This window comes from Antrostomus carolinensis, unplaced genomic scaffold (assembly GCF_000700745.2).
Source record: "Antrostomus carolinensis isolate BGI_N321 unplaced genomic scaffold, ASM70074v2 scaffold17308, whole genome shotgun sequence".
Classification (NCBI taxonomy): Eukaryota; Metazoa; Chordata; class Aves; order Caprimulgiformes; family Caprimulgidae; genus Antrostomus; species Antrostomus carolinensis.
In genome coordinates, this window is record NW_010332452.1 from 1 (window position 1) to 19,010 (window position 19,010).

At 44.5% G+C, this 19,010-nt stretch overlaps 1 protein-coding gene across 1 annotated transcript; it reads left to right on the forward strand.

Annotated features, from left to right (window-relative positions):
- The first annotated feature begins 5,514 nt into the window (after nt 1–5,514).
- On the forward strand, nt 5,515–15,493 carry TACR2 (tachykinin receptor 2). Its single transcript, XM_010173532.1, has 5 exons — nt 5,515–5,918; nt 9,874–10,068; nt 13,302–13,458; nt 13,797–13,993; nt 15,298–15,493. Exons 1-5 carry the CDS (start codon nt 5,515–5,517, stop codon nt 15,491–15,493), a joined length of 1,149 nt encoding a protein of 382 aa, XP_010171834.1.
- The last annotated feature ends 3,517 nt before the right edge of the window (nt 15,494–19,010 follow it).

Below are 19,010 nucleotides of genomic sequence, written 5' to 3' on the forward strand. Positions count from 1 at the left end.
TTTTGAAGACCCTTCATGGGATCTACCGTGCCCTCGGACAAGGAGAGGTGAATACGGGGCATTTTGCCTTTTAGAATAGCAATGCAAGGTAATACGGGCGGTGGAGGCTTTAATCATATTGCATGTTGGACTTAGCTCTGGGAGGAAGGAACATTGTCCAGGGAACAGCTCTGAGATCATAGTTTTGAAGACCCTCCATAGGATCTACCGTGCCCTGTACACATTTGCAACAACCCCCAGTAGCCCTGAAGGTGAGGGAAGAGAAGTGGAAGTTACTGATCCTTAATGGGGACAAAACCCCCATAAGCTGAGCCATGGGATGGCCTCGGGAGCAGATGCTGTCACCCACAATCTGTCTCCATGCCCGCAGAGGTGCCAAGCTCCCAGTTAGAAAACTGCAGCTCTGTGCTGGGCTGAGGTGGAGAGAGCCCAACCCAGAAAGACCCTCAGCACCACAGGCAATTCATAACATCTTACTTAAACCACCGTTTGCTGCTGAACTACACTAATTGGGTCCAGAAATCTTTTGGGGTTTTTTTTACTCAATTTCCTTTGCAAACGCCTAGCCTCCAAGGAGTTACTCGTTCAGGGCTAACCCCACAGCTGGAGATGTCAGAAAAAAATATATCACTACTCAAACGAGCAACACGTGCATCCACAAACCTCTGCGATTGCCATTTAACCCAGTGTGGACAAAAATACACAAATGCAAAGCTGCTGCTTGAGTGCTGGGTTTTTTGGTTAACGCTGAAAAGCAGAATCTCTACAAATAAGCAATACCAGAGCATTTACGTTTCATTGTAACACTTAGGTGATTGCACATGCAAAGAGGGTCCCATTCTGCAAATAACACATGCAAATGCAACAGTGAACGGGCATATTGCTCTGGCTGCATTTTCTGCCTACGCCAACGTTTATGCACGTCCTGCTGCTGTGACAGTGGGTCAGTGTTGGGTCTTACCCAGCAATCATGAACTGCGAGCACCATTCATGCCTACGAGATGAAATAAGCCCTTTCAAGCTCGCAGTGCTGCACTCCTGTCCCACAAAGGACTATTTTCCTCTGGGAAAAAAAAGTCACATTCAAAGAGGCAGACAACTGTCACAGAGTTGGTTGTTGCATCTTGGCCCAGAGCAGAGACAGACAGCATTGAAAATAAGCGTCTGGTATCAGAGAAGATGGAGTGCAGCAGCATTTATTCTTAAATTATCTAGCAAAGAGCCTGTGGAAAACCTCCGAGCTGTGTATGTAAAACTGTATGAGTGCTCAGTCACACATAATTTTGTTAGGTACATACATTAAACCAGTAGTTGCTACCAAAACCTCTTTTATAAAGCCTAAAAAATATTCCTGCATAATTCTGTTATAAAATATGCCATTGTTTTGCATGCAGTGGTAAACTCTGCTTCTGGGAAACAAATAATCCAGTCTGGGTCCCTGCCAGCAACAGAACAGCTCATCACCTCTTACGTTTCCAACAATAATACATAATACAATGTCCTAGAACATTCATATTCTAAAATAGCAGCAACTTCAGTTTTGAGACAAATTTGCAAATATCCCTGACAATTACCAATGGGGTGCAGGCTGGAAATCGCATCACATATCAGGTAAGTGCTAGGAATTAGTGTCTGCCACACGTTCTTCATGTCTTATGGGCATCATTCACATCCACACAAGTTCCTGTCACTTACGTGATTTCCTTGTTTGTGTATTTAACTAAATTAGTAGTTTTGGTTTTACTTTCCTAATGCCTTATCTTGTTGTTTGTGCTCTGATTTCTGCAACTAAAATTTCAGGGCATGACCGGCCGTATGAGGAAGCTGATTAAAAGGAGTGTCCATTTTTCTGTTGTTTTCACTCTGAACTGAGCCAATACATCAAAACAGGTTTCTGTCACAAAATCATATCAAAATAACTGAATAATGCTTTTCTTTGTCCGTCTAGGCTCTGTCTAGACAATGAAATGGCAAGATTTCTGGACCCAATTAGTGTAGTTCAGCAGCAAACGGTGGTTTAAGTAAGATGTTATGAATTGCCTGTGGTGCTGAGGGTCTTTCTGGGTTGGGCTCTCTCCACCTCAGCCCAGCACAGAGCTGCAGTTTTCTAACTGGGAGCTTGGCACCTCTGCGGGCATGGAGACAGATTGTGGGTGACAGCATCTGCTCCCGAGGCCATCCCATGGCTCAGCTTATGGGGGTTTTGTCCCCATTAAGGATCAGTAACTTCCACTTCTCTTCCCTCACCTTCAGGGCTACTGGGGGTTGTTGCAAATGTGTACAGAGCACGGTAGATCCCATGAAGGGTCTTCAAAACTATGATCTGCAGAGCATTTGACCCAGAGCTTTTGGAGATGTGCAGAAGGGGGAAGTGAACCTGCAGTGGCGAGTGCCAGAAAGAACCTGAGCTTTTCAGAGTTGCCAGCAGCATTTCTGCTGCTTTCTTCCAGCCCAAGCCTGGCTGATAAAGCTGCACTCCGGCTGCCCATTTCCCCACCCAAGGTGGATGCTTGTGGACCTCATCTCCTGCTCTCAGAGCTCTTCCCTGGACAATGTTCCTTCCTCCCAGAGCTAAGTCCAACATGCAATAAGATTAAAGCCTCCACTGCCTGTATTACCTTGTATTATTTTTCCAAAAGGCAAAATGTACCTTTATGCACCCTTCCAGACCTGCATCTTTTGTTTGCATCTCTCACCCTTTGCTCAGACCTGGGATCAGTGACTCAGCACGACAACATTTGGCCTCAAACAATCCTGCCCATAATAAAAACAACAGTTAAACCAGCCAAACCCAAAACCCCTGCTCTCAGATAATCCCTTTTTCTGGTATAACTCTAAAGTCTTTGGAGAGATGGGTTTTGCCTGTAGTCCCAGGCAAGTGTGACTTTCCTGAGGAATTTGGAGCCTGTCTTTGTAAAAAATCTCTCCAGTTTGCAAGTCAAAATGCTGATAGCAAATGCTACATCGCTGGCCAGGCTCCAGGCCAATAACCTTGTCAATGCACAACCAGCAAATACATAAAAGTTGTGGGTGTGTATAAACAAAAGCAAGTCCCTGCTGACTTGTATGATGAAACGTTGACCAAAGGGTGGCTGCTCTCTGATTATCACCTGAGTAACCGATCAGGGAGACCAGGGCAGATGGTTCAGAAGGCAGCAATGGTGCTTCCTAGGAAACATGGGCACCCTGACCATCTTCAAAGTCAGCCAAGAGAAGGTATGGTTCCACCACTGAAACATTAAAAAGTACAGTCCTTTTTCTAAGCACTTGCTTATGTTCTGCTTTCTATAACAAAGACTAATAAAGTACTTTAGCTGCGCTCTCAGCTAAACCTATGGAGGTTTTTGCTCATTTCTCCTTGGAATTTAAAGAGATTTGAGCAAACTTAAGGAAAAACAAAATCTGAAGAATACTATTAGCTGTTGAATTTGTATGGCAAATCATAAAAAGCCCTCCTGGATGGCATGCAGAAAGTGTAAGGTTCATAAGCTCTTTAATGAGGTGTCAGTGGAAGACTTTCAAGAACAGCCTGGAATAGCTTCACAGTGCACATGAGAGAAGATCTGTACAAGTGTATTTTTGCAGTTTCTGGGTAGGGAAGTGAGTAGAATTACCTTCAGGAAAGCCCATCACAAGGAGAAAGAGATATTACGTGTAGTACTACAGGTATTAATTTCTAAAAAACAACACATGGATAAAATGGTATCGGAGAAAACCTTCTTTAAAGAAGAATTGCAGTGGTTCAGTGATGGGTTAACTGAAGACGGCCTCTAGAAATTAATGAAGCAAGGAAAGAGTCCAGGCTGAGCTGGTGGAAAGGATCCTGAACCGATAAATAGTGTTCCAGTTCAGGGGAGCCTGGCACAGCTGCAGCTCCAGGAACTAGGGGAGCTGTAAAACCACTGCCATCCCAGCACCACATCACAGGGAGAGTTTTTCCTTTAAGTTACTCATCAGGAGCTTTCTGAATCCTGAAAGGAGGTTTTAATACCTGAAAACAGGTTTTAATACCTGAAACGCTTTTAGCTTCCAGCAGAGCAGGCATGAGCCAGTGCCAAGTATTCTTTGAAATCTCAGCTTTGATGTGTTGCTTATGTTTATGTCATCTACTGCAAAGCTGAGAGTGAGCAAGAGCGCTGTGCTCTGAGCAGAGACGGGAGTCGGGGGTTCCCCTTTCCTACGAGGACTAGATACTCCTTCTTGCATGCGTGACGCCAATAATTCTCTGCAGCGCACACTGGGAAAAGGGATGCAGCAGCCTGAAGTGGGAAATGCCCCTCGTTCAGCCCCTCAGCATCACAGAGCGTGGAGGCTGGGAACTGAGGCTCCTCTGGATGTTTCTATGCTAAAGAGAAGCTGGAGAAGGATCTTTGGAGCTCTGCAAGAGACCCTGGGTGCCAGCTTCCCACCAAAGCCTTGTTAGAAGTCCCAACTCAGGTCTGGCCTTCACAAATGCCTCTCTCCTGGCATTATTCGCCAGCGACCCTTCAAGCACCAACAGGACATGTTGCTGTAATTTAAACAAATAATACCAAATCTACTAAATATGGCTGGTCAAGTCATAGTATATAAGGGAGTCACTATTAAATAAAATGTATTAAAAATGCAGATAAGCCTCCAAATAGTTGCAGAGAGCAAGACCACCTTGCTAAAATTGTGTTGAATATATTTTGTTTCTTTCTTGTTATGAAAGCTTGCAGGAAGCCAGGGAGAGTCCTGGAAATGCAAGGATTGCAGGACTGGTAAACCTGGCAAAGTAGCCATCCTTGCATTTAAGGTTGTAAACCCTGATATAGTGGCATGTCCATTTCGGAGATTATTTCAAAACAAAGAGGGAGGGGGAGTTTTAAGTACCACTTTGCCGCATTTCATTCGATGTCAAATTGGTTGTTTAGTTTTTGCCTGCAAGAGACTCCACCTCCTTTCAAAGTCCCCTTAAACCCTGTAGAGAATTTATCCCAGTACAGCTCCTGCTTCACACTTAACGGTTATGCAGGCAAAGAAAACCAAATATCCTCAGGCTCACTGCAGCGGATTCAGATACCCGGTGCCTTGGAAAACCGCTGCCCTGAAAAAGAAGGATTTCCACTTGGATTGAAGTGCTTTCTGGCTTGATACTTCCATTTATATTTTCTTGGCCCTAAAAATAATCTAAAGGAAGACATCGCCTGTTAGTGACCTGGAAAACACCTTCTTCCTCCTTTTCCTTCCTCCTTTTTTCTTTCTTTTTTAGAGGAAAAAGAAACTCAAGGGGGAGAGTTGTTCTTCAGTTTTTGTTCTTCAAGTGTAGGCTAAAATGCCAGGCAAGGAGGAGGCCCTCAGCATCGCTTATCTCCTCCTGGAACTGCATTTCATCACTTGGAAAACAGGACGAGAGGACGTGAGACCTCTCATCCCGATGTCTTTTTAATGGCACTTCGTCATATGCATGGGGATTCATAACACCAGCATCCACTGCAAGAAAATGAGCAGATGCCAGAAGGTTTTATTTTACGCTTAGCCGAAGAAAAAAACATGAGCGCATTTTCTGTCTTAAATGCTAGCAACATTTCGCAGGCTGACTCCCTCGAGGACAGTGGCAATTGGACGGTGATAACCCAGTTTACCCAGCCAGGATGGCAAATTGCTTTGTGGGCTATCACCTATTCCTTCATTGTTATCACGTCCATCATCGGCAACGTCACCATCATCTGGATTATTCTTGCACACAGGAGAATGAGGACTGCTACCAATTACTTTATCGTTAATTTGGCTCTTTCGGATTTGCTTATGTCCACTTTCAATACCATCTTCAATTTTATTTACGCCAGTCACAACGTCTGGTATTTTGGCGAGGAATTCTGCAGGTTTCAGAACTGGTTCCCCATCACCGCAATGTTTGTGAGCATTTACTCCATGACAGCCATTGCTGCAGAGAGGTAAGAGGCAAATGGAGAATATAAGGTCCAAAAAATTCACTGTAAGTTATAAAAAAATTATTGCAACACTTTGTACAATCGGCCCCCACCTACCATGTCAGGTGCCTTATCAGCAAAGTGGGAGGAGTGCCAGGCAAGTAGGCTATGGGGTTAGATGCTAGTTACGGCATGAAAGGAAGGCTCCTCTGTCTTGTCCCTAGTCTGAATCACACCTGAGTGTGTAATGAGTGGAAGTGGCTGGTATTTTACTGTTCCCGTGTTACTGATCATAAATTATTTCCCAGTCACCCTGCAAACTCATCTTTTCTTTTTTTTTTTTTTTTTAAATTACGAGAAGGAGCTCTCATTTGGACAGAGCTTCAGTGATAACGAATATGCTGCAGGATGCTGAAAGTATCAGCGTCTACAATCTCACTTGTGAGTCCAGCAAGCCACCAGAAATAATGGGAATTGGATCAGAAGTGGCAGAATCTGCTCCAATAGTTCACCAGAATGACTTATTGCAAGAGGGAGGAAAGTAATTACAGTGATTTTGTTTGACTTCTGAGGTAATTTGGTATTTTCATAATACTCTCTCACATCTGCCAAGTCTCTTACTCAAGCTTAAATTTGTGGAGTCTGAATGTGTTTACAGCTCATTGTTAAGTAGTGTGGTGCTGTTTTTCTTTTTACTAGAAAGTGGCCAAAAGTCCAAGGGAATTTCCTCTCAATAGCAATGGCATAGAAAAGAAGCAGAGGAGGTTAAGCTCCCTTCTAGGCTCTCTGCCTTCCTTCCTTCCTGTCTTCCTTCTGTTTCTTCCACTCTCTGCGGAGGAGGTTAAGATCCCTTCTAGGCTCTCTGCCCTCCTTCCTTCCTGTCTTCCTTCTGTTTCTTCTACTCTCTGCTGGTGCTGGGAACACCTGTATCTTTTCCATTCTGTGGCCCTGCCATGACCCCACAGCATAGTTCTTCCCACAGGCAGCCGGACCTAGCATCCCGAAATACCTGGAGGTCCTTTATCAAACCCTCCTGTTGACTTTGCAGTTTCCTTCATGTTTCCTCCATTCCTTATCAAGTGTGTGCATCCACAAAGGGCCCTTCCAGCTCCTTTGGGACCCGAGCCAGCATCCCGCTGGGAAAATAAAAAAAATAAAAATCTGAAAAGCATTGCTCCATGAGTCATCAGGGTCACTTTCATAACTGCTGCTCCTGCTTGCAGCTTGGGTCATGCCAGCACACCCAGCATCAGGAAGCAATCGATAGATAAATCTAACCAGATTAAAAAAATGAGCAGGAGAAGGAAGGCTTTGCCCTGTGTGCGTGTAATGATCACTGAAACCTGCACTGGAGCTGGGGATGTGGCCCAGATGGACAGGCAGCAGCCACAGCACAGGGCAGCGGTCCCTGCAGTCACTGGAGGGATCGCTAACAAGCACAGGGAGGAGTGATGCCTTTATCAGATTGCGGTTGTCCAGTTGAAAGCAAATCCCTATTTAGAAGCTATGGCAGCTCAGTTGTAGACTCAAATACTCTTTTGCTGTTCCTGGCTTTAAATCAAGAGTTGTTGGTAACTGCTATTTTATACATGCAGTCTGACAAAGAATATTATGGTGTGTTTGGTTTTGTTTTTTTTTAAATCCATTTCAGTCTATCCTCATGTCTTCCTGTTCTCATTCCTTGGGGAGTTTTGGTGAAAGTACCTATACAGCCAAAATCTCTTTAGTCACATTGCACAGATCAGAAAGAAAACCTGGCATCTCACTGCAAACCATATTTAGCTATTCTTTGCTTAGCCTTAAAATAGATCCTGACACTGTCTCCTGGAAACTTGCAGCTTCCATTTATTGTTATGAGAACTTGCGTCTAGTTAGGCTCCGTTGTTTAACTTTGATAAAGCAACGTCTTTTGAAGTGGTTTATTGTAAGGAAGGAGGCTAAGAAGTGACAGCTCTATAAGTCATCTTTGTCTGCTGTGGAAAAGGCCCTGGCGATATTGCTCACTGTTGGGTTTGGGACCACTCTGTTTCCCTGTTTCAAGCTGCACTGTGGACCGTAGCAGCTGTTTCCACTGCACACTCTCCACAGCACTCCAGGCAGAAATGTAATATATCAGATCAAGTTTCACACTCCAGTTAGCAAAGCCTCCTAGGCACTCTTCAGAAAGTGTGCAGGAGTGTCCAAAAACTCAGCTTGTTTTGTCTGCATGGGACGAAGACCAGATGAAGGGGACCAGGAGCATGGTCCCAGCATCCTATTTGTTCAACCGAGTAACAAGTGACAGGAGAAGAAGAAATGGCCTCAAGTTGCACCAAGGGCAGTTGAGATTGGATCTGAGGAAGAAAAGGTTCTCAGGCATTGGAAGGGGTTGCCCAGGGCAGTGGTGGAGTCCCCATCCCTGGAGGAATTGAAGTGGTGTAGACATAGTGCTGGGGAACATGGTTTAGTCGGGGACTTGTCAGTGTGAGGTTAATGATTGGACTCAATGATCTTAAAGGCCTTTTCCAATAGAGGTGGTTCTGGGACATCACAGGGAGCAGAGCACAGAGACAGGGCACAGGGAGCACGAGCAGAAGGCGGGCAGAGGCAGCCCCGCCATGCCGCCTGAGCAGCCAGGAGATCTCAGTAGATTCAGTAAATCTCCCAACTTGCAGGAGCTTGCCTAAGAGCATGGCTCGCCTCAGGGGTTCATCCCTGTCTGAGTGGGAAAACCTCCACCCAGCAGCCCTGTCATACCTTTGGTATCTGGAACACAGGCTGCTGTGTCAGGCTGCTTTGGCAGCACAGTGGCTGGCATCATTTATACCCAGGACTTGCTGTTCACCAAGAGCCATAGATTGTGGATTTGGGCACTTCTGTGGGTAAATATTCTGGAGAATGTTCTCTGCTTGACTGCTCCCTGAGCAGACTCAAGCACAGCATAATACTGCCTACAATGAGCTAAAGAAAAGCAAGGTGACATGAAAATTTTACAGCTAAATAAGGCTTTGCTGCCGTGCAGCCCCAGCTTACTTACTGTGCCGTCTGTCTGTGCAGCCACCCTGTGTCCTGCCGCAGCAGCCAGGCAGAGTTCCTTCCCAACGGCCTGGCCAAGAAACGCACAGAGTTGGTCAGATTTTTGCTACAAAAACCAGGAGGCAATTTGGATTTTTCACTCTATTTTGCCTTTGCAACAACCATGACAAAGAGTATGGAGAGCATGACAAGAAATGCATAATTGATTATGTACTCATTACGATTCCATGCATTTCTACACGGGGAACTTAAAACCAGAGAACACCCCGGGCTTGCAAGTAACCTAATAGTCAGATACACCATGAGGGCTCTGAGCAGGTGTGGGACAAAAGGGTCAGCCTTCCCTTTCCACCAAAAGCACAAGTGCTCAAGCGTTTACGGGCAGAGCTGGATAGCACAAGACTTTTCCACTGCTAAAAATCAGGGGAAAAAAATCCAGGGTAAAGGATACTCGAGACGCCAATCTGCTGTTGTGATAATATGGGCCGTTAGAGGAGACTGATATAATTAGGGCGGAACAGAGTGTTTAGGCTTTTTTGGTAGCAGAAGGAGAAAAAGGCATGGTTTAAGCAGTGCGTAACTCCAAACTAACAAACAGTTCGCAGCACAAAATTTCAGACCAAATACCTAATGCATTTGAAAATTTAATTTTAAAAAAAGATTAAACAAAGAAAAATTCAAAGTAAGGGGAATACTTGCAAAGACTATGCAGAAGGCATAGATGACTGCTTCCTCCTCACACCAGAAACATCCATCCACATGGGTTTAATATATTCTGTCTTAAGACTTGCAATTTTTCTGTTTAGAAAAGATTTGTCTCCCTCCAATTATTTGTAGCCTAGAACCTGTCAAAATGTCTCTATAAATAAAGCTTATCATACTGTCTGGTGACTTCTTACACTTGCTATATTTGTTCTGTATTTTACAAATGCAGCTGTAAAAGCATTACCTATTTTTCTCACAGGTATGTAGCAATAATTCATCCCTTCAAGCCCCGGCTTTCTGCTGGAAGCACCAGAGTCATCATAGGGATAATCTGGCTGGTGGCGTTTGGGCTCGCCTTTCCCCAGTGCTTCTACGCCGAGATCATGACGGACAACGGAACAACAAAATGCATCGTCGTCTGGCCCGATGATGTTGGATCCAAGCACCAGCTCACGTAAGAGAAACAAAAACTCCTGATTTGTGCAGAAGTTAACTACGAAAGTAATTTCCTCTCCAAACTGTTGGCTACAGGCAGTACTGGGAGAGAGGGCAGGGGGGAACCACGCAGCAGGGGAATATGGGTCTGGGGCAGCCTATTAAGCTCAGTTTAAGCCGGCTGTTGAAAAAGCTGCCAGGTGATCATGGCTCAGGGTAAAGAAGGGTGATGTGCCATCCTACCATGCTTTGAAAAGTGGTTATAAGATCTAGAAACCCTAGATACTGGGCTCAATGGATTTAAGAGAAACCAGCACAGAAAGTCTCTAAACAAGTAACAAATCCTGTTTCCAAAGTTTTTGGATTTTCTCTCCTCTATCAGGCATGAAGAATCTGGGTATTTTTAACACTGAGAAGCCACAAAATTAGCTAAAAATTATGCTGCTCTTTGTGTGTGTGTGTAGAGGGGGGGCAGGAGGGGAAGGAAGCAGGGTGGAGAAAGAAAGAAAGAAAGAGGAGCCTGTTTCAAACATCCTAAGGTTTTATAGACTGATTTATCTGGGCACACATCTGCACTCCCAAAAGCTCTTAACCCCCACAGCAATTTCCTCCTGCTTTAAAGCAAGATTGTTCAGACAGATGAAACAAGCCATACCCCGCATTTAGGGGGATCTGCTGTGATTAATCATTATTCAAAGCACATGATACACAGAGCAGTTTGAGAAATTTATCAAGCAAAACATATTTATACAAAGTAGTAATGGAAGAACTATGAAAAAGGAACAAATTGATTAACAAAGTGGAAACTATTTTTTCAAACCAAAACCAAATGCTAAACTCCCTGTGTCTGTTCTTTGCTGTGGATGCTTTTGCCCAGCTACATGCACCAGGGACATTTTTTCCTTCTCAGTCTTCATCTCTGGCAGAGAGCTGGATGCCTCCTGAGGTTAGTTATTACCAAACTAACCAGTTTTCACACTAATACGTGCCAAGTTCCAGGAGCTTCATGTAAGTTTGGCTGAGCTGCAGCACGTTCAGCCACTGGGAGTCAGTTGTCCCCAGTCTCCAGAGTCACAGAAGAGAAAAATCAGGCTCACATCACGTTGGGTGATGTTCCTCCTGGGACTCCTTGGCTGGTACCCCATGGCACATGCTGGGGAATGCAGTATGCCATGTTCCTAGTGACTGAGAAGGAGGGATAGTAGATAATAACTTATTTAAGTTACTGACAACTATTTCATTCAGATGAAAAGCGTGAGGTTTATTTCTCCCACATCCACTGTCTGGGAAGGATTGAAACAGGAGCTTCCCAGCATGCCAACAAAATCTCGGCAGGCTGGAAAAGTTGGTCCTGAACGCAGCAAATAATGAGGCAGGTTCTTTCTGGGATCCCCAGCTGAAGAGCAGCAGCTCCCGAACACAATAAATCACTTCATTCACCAGCTCGCTCTCCCTGAACAGCCTCAGATTTGCAGGTTTCAGTAGCTCTCCTAGAAAGAAAGTTGGAAGCTGTGCTCCCCAGAAATCATCTTGAGTGATGGATCTGTCGGGACCAACGCCTGCAATACAGACCAGGGAGAAAAAGCCACATGCAGCCATTAATGTGCTAATCCAAATACAGAGGGAAAGAAATACTAAGAAACCCAAAGGAAAAACAAAGAAATGGAGAACCAGGTTCCTCTGTTAGACTGTGGGTCCTCCAAATCCTTCTTAGTCAAGTAATCCAGCTTTCTAGATTTCAGAACAAAGGAAAATCCTTTTCTGCAGGGAAAATATGTATAATTACGATAGAAACAAGTCCAAAAAAACCCCAAACAATGCACTACTGTGACTGCCAGTGCCTGAGAAATCTTGGATATGAAGGGACTAAATTTGTAGAATTTTAACCAAAATAAAGAACCTTATCCACAGAGGCTGTTTTTTTGGTGACAGGTTAACTTTGCAGCAAAGCAGCAAAACTACAAGACTAAAAGTTTCCTTTTGCCATGTACTCAGGTTTAGGCTCCCATCCTCTCATCCTCCTCCCAGGATGGGAACTCAAAAAGGGCTTTGGGTTTCCACTACACTCCACACATGGTATTAGACCTTCAAAACAGACACTGCTCTGAGGACACTTGGGAAGGGTGGAAAACAGGCAATGACAAACTTGCCACATTTCACAAATACAATATTTTTCTATACACAGCCACACCGTTCTGATATTTGCAACCACCCCAAGGAGCAAACACCACCGAGCGTCCCAACACCTATTTCCACAGTGCTCTGCAAAGCAGTTGACCCCACTCACAAATGCAGCGAGTAACTCCAGAACGTTGTCATACTGAGAAAGACCATTTGCACCCACCCAGCCTTTTGTGGTCATTGCCAGCAGCGTGTGCCAGAGCCCTCCTGCCTAATCCTAGTTTTTACACTGTTTATGTTAACTTGACAGCTGCTCTAACTCAGTGAGCAAGTTGTTCCCTCCCCATAAATGGTGGTTGCTTAAAATAATCAAACTCCAGCATGAGGGAACCAGCAGAAGTTTGCGGGGTAACAGGGAAAGCTAGAAAGGGCTGAGCTAAAATACAAAGGAGATGCCAGCGCTTTCGGCCAGAGCAGTAACCGAGTAGCCTGTTGGTGACAGATAACTGCACGCACACACAAATAAAAACAGCCAGCAACACAAACACAGCAACGACTGACACTCACTTTCTGCATGCTATAAGCAAGCACCATTCCTTCCTTGCTAAGTCTTCCCTGTTGAGTTTGTGCACTCTGTTAGCAGCCAGCTACATTTTGTAATCTGTTTTCTTTCCACTGTTTCCGAATTAAGCTGTGGGCACTACCGCATTTGTCAAGTTATGCTGTAGTTTTCGTAATATTCCTTTTCCATACCTGTAACTTAAAAAGTTCATATACTTAGAGCCACAAGTCTTGGACATCTCTCTCTCTCTCTCTCCTGACTGCAGTGGGATGGCAAAGTTCAGGGCAGATGGCCGAGGACCATAACCCTCTGATAAAAGATAAATGATATTACTCTGTCTTGAAAGAGCAGTGAATCCAGTCCAAGGACTAATCATCACAACACGAGATGAGCTTTTGCTGTTTACAGAAGTCCCTGCAACAATGTTTGTAGGCAAAATTTCTGCTTCTTTATGCTTTGAGGTTGAAGTTAATGTGAGCCAGACATACATGTTCAAAAGACAATTTCTGAAAGAACCTTTCAAGAGACACACCGACTATGAAAACATGCTTCTTGTTCTTCTTTTTCAGGTATCACATTGCAGTGATCGTCTTGATTTATTTACTGCCTTTAATGGTGATGTTTGTTGCATACAGCATTATAGGAATTACGCTGTGGAGCAGTGCGGTTCCAGGCAACCACCTTAACAGAGTCCGCTATGAACACCAAGTTAATGCCAAAAAAAAGGTCAGAAGTGAAACTTTAAAATAATTATTACCCACAGCACACCAGCCCTGCTAGCTCCAGCTCCAAAACAGAGCTTGCACTTCATACAACATCTTGTGGGATTGGGCATGAAAGGTTGATGAAATATTTTGGGCTGGGGGTAAAGGGCATCACCCAGCAAGTACAAAAAAAATTGTGACATACATGCCCCAGCCAGCCTCCAAGGAAGAAAAGGTCATGTCAGTAGGCAGTGGGCCAGTTCCCAGCAGTCCTTAGAGAGTAAAGCCCGGTGTCCAGTGAATCTGGACATCGCAGGACAAACCAGGCCCAGGAATAATGGATTGGTTTTGTTTTTCTAGTTCGTGAAGACCATGGTGGTAGTTGTGATCATTTTTGCTGTCTGCTGGCTGCCCTATCACATATACTTCATCCTGGGGAACTTCAAGGAAGACATCTACCAACAGAAGTACATTCAGCAGGTTTATCTTGCAATCTTTCTCCTTGCCATGAGTTCAACGATGTACAACCCCATCATATACTGCTGTCTTAACCAAAGGTGAGTAGCATGTATGTGTGCGTGCAGAGAAAACAAAAATCTCAGTGCGAAAAAGCATAAATCTCTGGAGGCGAGAACAACTCTGATTTTCAATTGCATTCCATAGGCCAGGTAGACAAGTTAATTTATACTCTGCTAATTACATGAGATGAGCCACACGGTGCGAGTGAGATTTTAACTCAACCCTTAAGGTTTTCTGCTTCCAAATAAAGCACAGGCGTGGGTGTATGATCAGCGTAGCCACATTGGCACCCGTTTCCACAGGCAGACTACCTTATTTCCAAGGAAGGAGGGAGGAACCCATAATCCCTGCAACGCATCTGCTGACCTAATGCTGGGCTGGCTTAGCCACCCGCTCCTCCCGGGCCACCCCCAACAGCACAGCCTTGAGCCCCCCGTGCAGGCACAGGGCTCACGCCCATGGGGAGTTGGAGCAGCCCACGGGCAACCTGCCGAGGCTCCCGCCCGGGCACGCTGCCACGAACGAGCGGCTGGGAGAGCACGACCTTGTCGTGCCAAGAGATGTCTCTCTTGCTCTGCGCTGAGAACAGGCTGCTCTCGGGGACGCTGGTGCTGCAGGATGCTGGATTTGGGGAGCTGCTCTGGCTGCCCTGCGGATCTCCATGCCAATTCCTGCCTGCACATCCCTCTGCCAGACCTCTCCCTAATCCACATCTCTCTTCACCTCAGCTGTATGCACAGTGAGCTTTACAGGTAAGAAATAGTTATCGGCACACCTCCTCCAGCACCTCCAGCGCAGTTTCGCTGAGACTCCACCAGCAAAATGCCAAACTCCAGAGTGATGTCAGGAGGCTCACTCCTTCAGAGCATTTCAAACAGTGTCCTGCCTGTAAGCTTGCAAAAGAAGGCAGTTTTGCAGTCCACTCAGCCAATCTGCATTTAACATACAACACCCAAACACATCCTCCTCTTCCTCTCTCAGAAAGCAGACAGCTTCCTCATTTAATTATTCATAGTTTTTTAAAAAGTTTCCTCAGATGCTCTGCTTCTCATGAATGCTGTTATCAGCATGGTCAGCACCATCTACTGAGCACATCAAACATCCTGCCATTTAACTCATCTTATATATTTACTTAAAACATAAGGAAATCTGATAATAAACTCCTACTGCTCTTCCATCCATGGATTCATACATTTAGCTCTGCAACTAGCTCCTTTAATTTCAATAGAAACTTTTTATTTCCATGATCATTCAGAGGTAGAAACAAAAACATGCATTTGTTCTTTCTCGGTGAAATTAGAAAGATCATTTCAGCATTTAATTTATTCTCTTACATTTACAGGTTTCGTTCTGGCTTCAAATTAGCCTTCCGGTGGTGTCCGTGTATAAAAGCCACTGAGAAAGACAAACTTAAACTTACATCCCCATCTCTTTACCAGACAACCCACAGGAAGTCAAGAACAACAAGTTTCAGCACAGAAACTCAATTGAATGAGAAAGAAAAAACATCATTTACCCTCACTCAGCTAACGCTTTGATTTTCTCCTCCTGGTTGTGGCTCTTTCCTAATACTCCATTTCAAGGCAGCAGATTTGTAGAGGTCTGAGGCAGGTTTTTTTTTCTGAAGCAACTGTTTTCCACAGGACTTTTTCAGATGGTATCAGCATTGAAAACAGTCCACTGATAATACTTACATCCATGCAGGTCCAAATATCACCCAGCTATGGATGCAAGTTCAGCCCTCCCTTACACCAACGACTGCAATACGGAACAGAGAGATTTTGCCCATGAGGTCAAAAAAGAAACGATGCAGACCTCAGGCAGTGCCAATCAGTAGAACATAAATTATTCTCTTCCAGATAGCAATCTCCTGCTTTCTGTTCCACCAAGATACTTAAATCTGGAAAAGAGGCAATGGAGCAGAAAGGCTGGTGCACATCTGGCCCAGTCTAGATGGATCCTCAGGGCTGTGTGGGCAGTTAAGGCCCATGGCTCAGGAGCCCAAAGGCGGACAAGACTGTGGAGCAAAGCTTGTTTACGACAAAGGCAAATACTAACACATCCAGACTGAAAAGCCTGCCCCAAAAAATTTCCTGAATTCTGGGATTTTTATGCCTGCAATTTCACCAGCACCATCTCTCATCAGTTAAAAGCAAGAAAGAGTTCCTTAAGATGTCATCACTGCATGAATTTCTATAACTTTGTACCAAAATACGATGACATTTTCCTATTAAACTGTGCCCAAGTGATTCCTCTAATTTCACATAGTTAATTGTGGTGCTTAATTTGGAGAGCGAGGCTCTCTGGAGTCAGTAGCCAGGTGTGGGATGCTCACTGGCTTGGTCAGGGCTTATAGATCTAATCTGAATCCACCCCCCTAACCTCCTATTAGTCCTAACCATTGTCTGACCCATCACTGTTTTATTCCAGATATTCCTTTCATCTTCCCTTTCCAGACTTACCCTGTTTTTGTTATCACCATTCTTCTCTTCTCAGGTACAAAAATAAAGGCTGAAATATGTCATCTTCAAAGCCTGAGGCATTATGTGCTGGCATGCAAAACAGGAAAAGCTGAAATATAAACATTATATAGAAGTAATACAGCATTTAATACTGGTGTGATAAGTAGCACCTCGCAATCACCCTCACCTTTCCTGACAGATTTGTATATAATATCACAGAGCCATACCTTAGCATACAAAAAGCTCCTACAACGTTGACAAGATCCAGTTATTTGAAATACTCTCTTTTGCTCTGTGAAAGCAAAACTACAAAGTGTTGCCAGGCTTAAATTCTGCAGTAAATTCAGAGAAAAGATTGCTGGCTTGAACTGAAAGAGCAGGCAGGGATATGATTTTCCCAGGTCTGTTTCAATACAGCAAGCAGCAGATACATCTTCCTTCTCCACTTAATCTTTTCACCTCCCTGGCTGCTGTGGGAAACAATTATGTCACACAGAGGCCCAACAAACTTGTCTCACTAATGAGGCAACAGAGCACAGGGCTGTGTGCCCTTCTTAAGAAGTTCATTATTTTAAATCATTCCAGCAGGCAGTTTCTAGTCTAGATGATACATTCCCAAAACTGCACTGCTGGGGTGCGTGCAGGGCAGAGAGAAAATAAGAGGCGTGTGCAGACAGCCACAACCAAGTCTTTCTTCTGAAGGAATTCAAAATAGTTTGGGAGAGTCACTCAGCAAGGCCCACGTCTCTGAGATCAGACTAGAGGTTGCAAAGACTCTTGCTCCGAGGAACTGAAAGACACACACAGAGTTCACTATTTCATATGCACGAGCTATATCTCTCCCACACCCAGCTGATGGCATTGTAGGGCCTTCAAAACCTTTAAAGCCCGCAGCTTTCTAATGCAGACCTTTTCAGACCAAACAGGCCTGTCTTGAGCATCCCATCTTCCCCTCCCATCACACCTGAACAGCCAGGCAGAGCCTATTTCCAATGCCCAAGTGTCACACCCATGCTGGCACTGTCTTCCCTGTGCTGTCCTTGACAGGCAGAGATGTTTTCTGACAGCTCAAGGCATCCCTCTCTCCTGTTCAGGTGCAGAAAGCAGAGGATGATTTCTTCAGGTTGCAAGCAAAACATCCTGTTCCCTGAAGGACTCACACTGCAGATCCTGAGAAGTTTCTCTGCTAGAAACAGCAAAAGTTAAGAAAGCAGAGATGCTCTGAGCCCTCATTAGATACTGTAAGAAAAGGCATGCCAAGGCAGACTACATTAATTCCTGTGATATATGAGGTAACAGGAACACCATGCTCCATAGTAAATACATGTGATTCTTTATATAAATAGACATGATTAAATACCACGTAGCAGTAAAACACCTCCAGGTCAGCAATAAATCCCTCCTCTGCAGTTACTTGTGCTCTAAGCAGTAATGGAGACCCTGCAGTCAGTAAAGAAAAACATTTGAAGAATCTCATTTTTATGGCAAAGGAATGAACAAAAAGCACAGAACGGGGTTCAGAAGTTCAGAAACACTTTATTTTGCCTTCTGCTATTTTCTTAAGAAAACAAAACAAAACAAAGTCTGCTTGTTTTAAAACCCATTCAAAAGGCTTCTGAGAGAACCCCCAGAGAAGTAAGGAGTGGATGACATTACAACAGTGGTATGCAAATGGTCTTTTCCCCAGGAAATATAAGATTTTTGTGTTCATATTGCAGTAATTACAGCTTAACAATTAAGAGGACTATGATTTTATTCACCAAGCCTAAAAGCTTTAAGTAAGACATCTCAGTCATTGCTTGGATAACATTGGAGACATTTCTTCGGACAGTTATAGCTTGTGATTCACTTGGAACAGTTTCCTAGGGGTAAGAAGTAGTCTGGAAATGGAAATCCCACCAGGTCTCCCTTTGAAAAAGAACTGCCGTGTCTTATCGAGTACATCACCTATGGTCCACAGTAGGAAAAGTTGCACTGTTAGAAACACAAACTCACTCCCTATTTGTTATGAGCTGGATCCAATAAACAAAACGACCTATGCCAGCATCTCCAAAATTCACAGTCACCCTGAGACAAGTTTAACTTCCACTTCTCATTCATCCTCTAGCCTGCACTGAGCCTAGCCCTCAGATGCTGAAGAGCTCCGAACCCATGTCCCCAGGCATGGCTCACACCACCCTTACAGCACTGCCAACGGCAGGCATAAGATTTGCAAATCTTCAAGCAATTAAAATGCAATGTGTCCCCTGTGCCTAAAAATGTTCTCACCTTCTTCTGCCTCCTAATTGGGGTCATAGCTGCACATCAAAGGTGTCAGAGACTATTCAAGCTGTAAGGTAAGATGAGCTATTGGAGAAGCACAACTGTAGTGTATGCAGAAGGGGCTTTCATATACAACTCCAACACAGGACGTGCAAACCAGTGGTGTATGAGCACCTGACACTCTGACTCTGCAAACATTAACCCTACGCAAACAGAGAGGTTACAGACTCTGACGTGCATCAGACCTCTGCGGGGACACAGCGGCGGTAACATATCCATCACTGTGTACCTGGCAAAGTCTAATATAACCACATTGGCTTTGATGCAGTGG

What these genes read in the sequence shown, in the direction of transcription:
- TACR2 (XM_010173532.1), top strand. Translation starts at nt 5,515, where the DNA reads ATGAGCGCATTTTCTGTCTTAAATGCTAGCAACATTTCGCAGGCTGAC. An exon ending in AAGTTAATGCCAAAAAAAAG is followed by an intron (nt 13,459 to 13,796) that starts GTCAGAAGTGAA and finishes TTGTTTTTCTAG; the next exon opens with TTCGTGAAGACCATGGTGGT. An exon ending in TACTGCTGTCTTAACCAAAG is followed by an intron (nt 13,994 to 15,297) that starts GTGAGTAGCATG and finishes TTACATTTACAG; the next exon opens with GTTTCGTTCTGGCTTCAAAT.